Here is an 8,760-nt window from a genome sequence, read left to right on the forward strand (position 1 = left end):
TTACAATGTTGATTCCAGAGCATTCCACAAAATTCCTGTTTAATTTTATTTATTGAATTGAAATGTAGTTTCCATCAAATCTTGGCCTGTTTTAAATGCTGGAAGAGAGTACTACATCCTTCTTTTGAAATTTCACATTCTTTAGTATTCGTCTTTCTTGTCTATAAGTTTATCCAGCCTTCAGCATATTTCTTGCTTACTTACAATGTACACATTGCAAAAATAGATTTCAGGTGAGAAACAGAAAATTACATGAATTCATCATCATTAGGACTTAATGACTGGCAAAAGGTAAAGTTCCAGACCATGACATTTCTTTTATATGACTGTGGATGCCATAGACATTCCTAACATTCTGATCAATGGATGTATGTTTTCAAGAGAGAGGAAATGTGTATGTTTTAATTGTTGTTTACCATAAGATAATATAAAAACAATGTGCATGCAATTTCAACTGACGTCTTTGAGTATCTTGTCAAATTTATGACCTCTTCAAATAGCAACTATTTGTCATCTCTGTAGGACTGCAGAGGCTGTTACCCTTGTTTTCTTTTGACCAACTTATAGTGTTAGAATTTAGTCCTACATGAGGCATAATAAAGGTTGTAAAGCAAATAGTGGCATGAACATCTAGTAATTAGATATTACTATATAAAATAATGTTTTTCCTTATTGTGGAAACTTAATTGGGCAATGGACTGTGTGCATTATCATTGGCAACCAAATAATCCTGAAGTGATGGAATGTAATAGGAGATGCCTTACAAGTCAGAGATACTGTCCTGAAACTAAAGCTGGTCAAACAGAGCCCAACCAAGAACTATTGGAACAATGCTCTCTTCATGGCTGTTTTGCTGCATAGATTTAGCCCTTGAATTTTACTCATGACCCCCTGAATATAAAGAGTCAGCTAATACTCTAAAGGGGAAAAGGTTGTGCTGTTCACGGAAGTTGCCTGTAACTATATCTTCTAACTGGCACAGCTGTCTACATAGTGGGATAAGGAAAATATTTCACTGCCCAGATTCAGAAAGTGCAAAATTTACTCCTAATAAAATCAACTAACATGGGTAGTTAGGTTTATTGAACAATCTTATTTTATTTATCTTCTGAGCTCTTGCTATTTGTGCAATATTGCATTTTCAAAGTAATAAGAAATACATTTCAGTGAAGTGCATTTACTCATCTGTAGAACAGATTAGAATGAGGACAGATAATTAACCAGTCAGTTGATGTTGTGCAATTCATTTCGATTTCTAATCTTAAGAAATTTTTTTTAAGAACCTCTATTTATTAAGGCAAGGATACTTTAGAGTGGGATTTCATATGTATGCTTTTAATTGGTATCGTAATGCACTGCATATATGGAGAAGAAATGTTAACTTTAACCAATACTGATCACATTAGATTCAAAGATTATGCATGAACTCCTGTGCATTGTAGCAACTGTGCGGCAACAGAAATCCTAATGGCAGTTTCCATAGTATCACATTACCTCTATTCTTGCCCTTTTGCTGGTCTTAGTGTGTTACTGGCAATAAAATATGTTCTTGAGGTCGTCTGCCGACAGATTTAATTCCTGCACTTGAACAGCTGAAGGAACAAATACATTTAAGTCCTTCAGTTTTTTTTCATTTGTGCCACATTAAATCTTTTATGGAATCGATATTTTTCATTAGACTGAAGATTGTAAATTCAGATTTTCTTGTTTATTTTGATATCGTTAACTCACCTAGAAGTCAATAAATGGAGCACTTCACTACATCTGAAGGGGCTGAGGAAGTGGTATGGCAGTCTTACTCATAGATATATAGGGTACCAACCAGGCATACAATGAGTTTATGTAAGTCCCTAGATGGAGCGCTAAAAAATGAGGAGGATATGAAGACTGTGCCCATTGCATTTCCACTGCTGATTTGCTAACAGAGTGAAGGGCAGCAGCTTGTTTATCTACTGACCAGAGGTGTGCACCAAATGAAGGTAATTAACGGAGCCAATGCAAGCCATCACCCCAGGTTTAAAGCATTTTGTCAGCAGCAAAGCATCCCCCTGCCATGTAGGGAGGTCACCTGTTGCATGGAAGCATTCTCCCAATAGATTCTCGGACTGAGATTGGGACTCAGTAATGATCATATTCAGAGGGCCATGGTCCAAGGAGTTGCAAGATTTTAAAAGTGTATTTGGTTGAATCCCAAATAAGAGCAAACATTTGTCATTGCCTCAAATAAGGCCACCCTTCAGGACTAGCAAGTCTGCAAAACCTTTGCTGAGACTGTAAAGCTGCCAACATCTGGAATTGGCCTCATGAAGAGCTAGCCTCCATCCTTAACTGGGTGACACACCTTGTAATTGCTTCCCAACTGGGAACTGCTGTGAGGGTTTCCGCCATACAGGATGATTCCATTGGCTGTCCTCTGGGTTTGAAGGCCACATCAGGTCTCATGACATGCCTGCAAACTCTCTGCATCTCAGAATTATGTAGTTGTTTTCTATATAAATAATACTGTTTTTCTTTCAGTCATCCTGATGAAGTGAAAATCATGTCTTCCATATTACATATACAGAGAAAACTCGATTATCTGGCATTTGATTATCCATCTATTGGATTATCTGGAAAGATCGCAAGGTCCCGATGCTCGGCTAAACTATGTTATCTGGCATTCAATCATCCGGAATTCGATTAACCGAACAAAATACTGCCCACCCGTGTCATTCGGACAATCAAGGTTCCTAATGCCCCCGAGTGCCAAATTTTTGCCCAGTCATTAAACCTGTTTATTCTTCTGCAAATTTCTTACATCTTTACAGCATACTATTCTACCTATCTTTGTGATATCTTCCATTTTAACTGCAGAATTTTCACTCATAACATCTAATTCATTGCTGCAAGTTGTTAAAAATTGGGTCCTCTGCCTAGGTCCTTGTGGGGCTCCACTCATTATATCATGCCAAACAGTCAATAGATGTATTGATGTAAACTCTGTTTTTGCCAGCTAACCAATCTTCCCTCCAGGACACCCTAACAAATGCCTTTTGAAAATCTAAGTACAGTATTTTTTTACAGGCTACCTTTACCTACAACACATGTCACTCCTTCAAAGAAAACATGAATTCCCTTTGACAAAATCATTCTGCCCCTTACGATTACTTTGAGAGTTTCCACGTACCTGGCCATAACCTCTTTAACACTTGATTCTAAGTACACATGAATTCCTAATTAATGCCCACCACTTTTTCATTGCATGTCTAATGTACGCTTTGACTTCCTCTGTGAAAATACCTTTTTTTTATGACACAACCTACCCAATTGTAATTTTAGAAGTCAGGCAATATTTCCTGTTTCCATTTAGTGGTTTTGTTCATAGAACCCCCAAAATCTGTCCTTGGACCTTTTGTTTTCTTTGACTACATACTTCTTGAGTAATATTACCTTCTTATTAATACCCTCTCTTCCCCAGATTTTTAAAACCTCTTCTAATGAAGATTTTCATCAACTCGGCTTAATACCTTCTCCTTTGGCTTATTGTTAATTTTTTTTTAGTTCTTCTGATTTTCTGAAATACTTTGGGACTTCTTAAAATTAAAGATGCTTTATGGGTCGAACTTACTGGTTGCTGGTAGTGGCCTGATACAAGGGGGAATTGTTATGGGAGCAACCATGTTCCAGACATTTTTGGAAGTTCGATTTTACTTCCTTGACCATCAGGCAGTTCTGGCATCTCTCTGCCATCAGGCACTGGCTTTCTGTTGGGGATTCTATCCCCTCAAAGAGCAGTAACCACTGCTTGAACCTTGATTCAGACCAGCCATTATGGAGGAATGCTTGGAATTTGTGGGGTTTATCTGGGGAGCCAGCATGGGTAGGGTGGAGTGGCTTTGTTGTGAGGGGAAGAGGCGGGGTTCTTATCAATAGGACCAACCTTTGCCTCTGGTGAAGGCTCACATCCTCAAACTCACGAGGAGGCAACCAGCTTTTGCAATATAGCTTACATCTCCTTCACAACTGGTTAAATTTTAATGTAGATGGGATGACTGGAATTTTCTACTTTGAGGCCTCAATTTTCCTGCAGGCAGGAAGATGGTCCTTTACATTTGCTGCACTGAGTTTTTTTGCAACAAACTGGGGAGAAGACAGGATTTTATTCCTCTACCTTTTCCTCCAATTGTACAGTGCCCCTCCAACCCTCACACATACCATCTTACAGCCTGTTCCCAATTAAGGAAAAGGTTACTTTCCACCCGATTACTGTAATGTGTTGTACTTGGTGAACTTACCAAACTGGCAGTTGTAATCAATTTTAATGCCCAAACTTTAAACTTAGAAATGTGCCTCAACCAAGGTGAACTCTCTTACTCTTTCTGACATACATTATAGTCCCCAGCTCAGACACTTGGCTATCAGTATGCCTTTGCTGGAATGCTTCCTATCAACCCTCTAGGAGCTCAAATGCTGTCCTTAATTGAATGGTTTGAGTGTCTGACACTGATGTGATATGATGAGATGTGAAGTTGTGAACACTAATTGAAAATTCAGGCCCTTGAATGCTTAGGAGACAGGATTTGTGAGAAATCTAATGAGTAATCTAATTATACCATTGTATTTCCTTTAAAATATAGGACCATTTGTGAGAAAGGATAAACCGACTACCTTTCAATCACACTTGTTACTTATCAGGAATAGAACTGTTTGCTCTTTATATTATCCCATTTGACAAATCATAGGGTATTGTGGATCACTGTTTCTCATGACTGCGTTTTAACAAAGCATAACAAAACATATTATCTCCCAGCAATTTCATAGAGTCATAGAGTTTTACGTAAAGTAAATTTGTTTTACGTAAAGTAAAACGTCATTGAGGAGCTTCTTGGATTTTTAAAGCATTACATAAAATCACAGGTTAATGCAATATGTTTTATTATTTTCTTTCAGAAAGCAGCATGGTTATACGATACAGAACAATGTGTGAATATAGATATGAGGCCTGCGCTAGTCCTTGCATTAAAACATGCAGTGACCCACACGCAATAGCCTGCAAATTTCTTTCACCGTAAGTATCTGTGAACTTTATAAATGTGAAAAATGTAGGAGTTAATAATTATTATTTGTACTTACATAATTGAATCTAATGTAAAACACAACCTTTGTTTGTTTATTTGATATATATATATATATACATATATATAAAATCCACAGGTTATTTTGAAAATGTAGTCTGTATGTATTCCATGATCCATGTTTGAAGGTTACTCAATTGGGGACCAGAAGGCATCCTTTGTAAACAAGGTTGCAACTCCCACATGTTATGATACCTTCTTGGTGTCAGGGCAGGGGCCATCACAAATGGAATGGATGTTGGAGACAGAAGGGAAGGATTCAATCATTGTGGCCCAAGCTGGGATCAACAATAGAGGAGCAAAACAGGGAATCCTGCTTTGGTAGTTTTAGGGTTCTAAATTAAAGAACTAGAAACCAAGGCTTGTAATCTCCAGATTATTACCCAAGCCATGTGGAAGTTGTCATTAGGATAGGGAGGTTAATAAGGTGACCACATGACTGAATAGAGTGTGAAAGTGGGGTTTCATTTTATGAAAAGCTGGTGGTAGTATGTGACCTGTATCATTGGGATGGGTTCCACCTGAACCTGGGAAGTAATTTTTCCTGCAGGATTTTAAAAGGCATGTAGGTGTGATGAGTATTGTGGGGGAGAGAGAACTCAGGTGGGAAAGTTAGTTCAAATTATAGTTCTGAAATGAAAGGGCAGAGTCCTCCTTATTTTCAAAGTGTTGTATGTCCCATCCCTTCCCTAATTCTATAAGCAGTTGGAGACCAACCCCCCCCCCCCCCCCCCCCCCCCCCCCCACCCTACCTGGAATCTTAGTGTTCCCCTGATTTTAGCCTTTTGAACATCTACACCATTAGCAGCCATGCCTTCAGCTGCCAAAGCCTCAAGCTCTGTAATTCCCTTCATAAACTTTGACACCCCCTACCTCTCTTTCATCCTTTAAGACCCACCTTGAAACCAACTTCTTTAACCAAGCTTTTGATCATCTGTTCTCATATTTCCTGATGTGGCTCGTTGTTAAATTTTGTTTGATAATACTCCTGTGAAATAACTTGGGGAATGTTTACTCTATTGAAGGGCTATACAAATACATAATGCTGTGGTCAGAAATTGTGTTTCTGATCCAATAGTACAGTACAGTAAAAAAGCTGAAAGACATAAACTAATTAAAACAGGAGAGAGAAACATATGAGTAAAACATTAGAGTGGCCCAAGTAACTGTGCTTTATACCGAGAACTTCACCTTGGGGGAAGTAGCATTGTAACAACTACTACGGCGATCAAGTGGAAATCAAATGTATCAGGTAATACACTTATAGGAAAGATATGGATTATGGGAAAGAAACCTTAGTAGGAAATGTGGACTGGAAATTTTATTTGGGTTTGGAGTTGGGACTTCATATGCAAATGACCACATATTCAATTTTTTGGAGAGAATTCTTCCCTCTGTTTGCCTGAACCTGCATCATTTTAACTTGATACTTTTACAGGTTGATAATGCTTCCTGTACAAATCGAGTGCCCAATATATAATAGTGTTACGAAAATCACATTCAGGAAGCCTGGCTCTTTTCATTGACACCTCTTTTTTTTGCAACTGGCCAAAAGTATGCCTTCTCTATTGGATCACAAAGAAATTATAAAGCACAGCGAACTTCCATTTTGTTTTTGGCAACAGTACTATCAAATGCTGCCTGAGAGCAAATTGAATGTCTGGCAGGGGCAAGGCAAAGGAAGTGGATTTGCTTAAAGCAACATCCAGTACTTCTGAACATCAGCACTCCTCTACTTTTAAGATCAGCCTCAGCAATAAGAGAAATACTTTATAAATGGGCCATTTAGATTGAGAGCAGTCCCATCACATCTGCCATTTACAAAGGCACAAGTGGAGAAGCAACAGGAATAGCAGGTTGAAATGTTGCACTTGCCATATACTTGGCTCTTACTTGGCTCTAAGACAGAGGAGTACCATGATTTCCAAGTACTTATAAGAAGGAGATATGGAATATTGAGGAACTGGCCACTCGAGAGCCTATACGAGAACAGGGTAAGCTATCTCAAAATGCCTGAGACACAACGTCGGAGTAGGTGGTCCTGACAAGTGGTAGATGGGCTTTGGAACCTTTCCTGAGAAGGCTTCCAGCCAAAGGGAAATCAGAGGAATTATGCTTCTGGTGACATGGAGGTGAATATGAGTCCCAATTTCTTTAGAATCGATTCTCTCCAAAGCTTTGCATGTGATCTCTGTGGGATCTCACAGTCCAAAGCTCACAGGCATGTCCATGAGCTAACTAATACCCTTTTCTGCCAGAGTGGGCTACTTCATCTCATTCATCACAGACGTTGCTGCCCATACATAGAGGTGTCTTGTTCCAAAGATTTATCCAGAATGTTGATAACTGCATGTTTATAGCATTAAAGGCTTCCGATGTAAATGCTGTGATCACCACAAAAGATTTTTACTTGTCTGTATCTGCTTCACTACCCTTCCTGCTAGTTGGGAAGATATGCTTCATTATGCAAGGTACTGGTGAGACCACATCTGGAGTACTGTGTACAGTTTTGGTCACTCTATTTAAGGAAGGATATCAATGCATTGGAAACAACTCAAGAGGGGTTTTACCAGACTAAATTCTGGAAAGTCTTATGAGAAAGGTTGGACAGATTAAGGCTTGTATCTGCTAGATATAGAAAAGGAAGAGGTGACTTGGCTGAAGCATACAAGATCCTGAGGGATCTCGACAGTCTACATGTGGAGACAATGTTTCCTCTTATGGAAGAATCTAGAAGTGAAGGTTACTGGTTAAAAGCAAGGGGTCACCAATTTAAAGTTGACATGAGGCCCAAATGTTTTCTCACAGAAGACATTGGGTTTCTTCCTGAAAAGAAGGCAGAAGAGTTTATTTGTGTGTTCTAAGACAGTGGTGAATAGCTTTTTTGCTAAATGGCGGGTGGCAGGTGTGAAAAGGTTATCAGCAGCAGGCATTCGAATGTGAACTTGTGGGTTGCAATAAAAGTAGCCATTATTGGGATGGCAGAGCAGTCTCAAGGAGCTGAAAAGCCTGCTTCTGATCTGATAATTATGTTTCTGTTAATGCTCTGACTTGATGCAATGTTTTCCACTCTTGGCCACTTCTACATAGTGCTCCCTTGGTGTCACAGAGGAGGCAGAGGCAGGCTGCTCATGCCTCTGAATATATGACTGTAAAGGAAGCTGGCCATGTGCTGGAACTATCCTCACTTGAACATGACTAGCAGATGGAGCTCCTGTCTTTTGTGCTAAGGTATCAGAAGATGGAGATGTTCCTTTCAAAAATAAGGAGCTTTCAGTCTCTTCTTTTGAATTCTGAGCCCTTGGGATGGTATCACAATGACCAGTTGGCCTGTGGTGCTGAGCCTCTGCTGCCAACTCTATATTGTCAGCATCAGTGTAATCTCTTTTAGTGGCTGTAGCTCCTTTCCTATTACCGCAATGGAGCAAGTGCCACTAAGCAGGAAATTTAGCACTGGGTTAGTGGTGCTGGAAGAGCACAGCAGTTCAGGCAGCATCCAAGGAGCAGCGAAATTGACGTTTCGGGCAAAAGCCCTTCATCAGGAATAAAGGCAGTGAGCCTGAAGCGTGGAGAGATAAGCCAAGCTCCTCTAGCTTGTCTCTCCACGCTTCAGGCTCACTGCCTTTATTCCTGATGAAGGGCTTTT

General features: G+C 39.5%; 1 protein-coding gene across 2 annotated transcripts in view; it reads left to right on the plus strand.

Moving 5' to 3' along the window:
• otogl (otogelin-like) overlaps positions 1-8,760 on the plus strand; it is a 216,746-nt gene that overhangs the window by 139,615 nt on the left and 68,371 nt on the right. For both annotated transcript variants that reach the window (XM_043709667.1, XM_043709668.1), the window contains exon 34: positions 4,930-5,047. In XM_043709667.1, coding sequence (XP_043565602.1) covers positions 4,930-5,047 — 118 coding nt within the window. The remainder of the gene's footprint in view (positions 1-4,929; positions 5,048-8,760) is intronic.

The sequence above is a fragment of the Chiloscyllium plagiosum genome, chromosome 19 (assembly GCF_004010195.1).
Source record: "Chiloscyllium plagiosum isolate BGI_BamShark_2017 chromosome 19, ASM401019v2, whole genome shotgun sequence".
In the NCBI taxonomy this organism is placed as follows: domain Eukaryota; kingdom Metazoa; phylum Chordata; class Chondrichthyes; order Orectolobiformes; family Hemiscylliidae; genus Chiloscyllium; species Chiloscyllium plagiosum.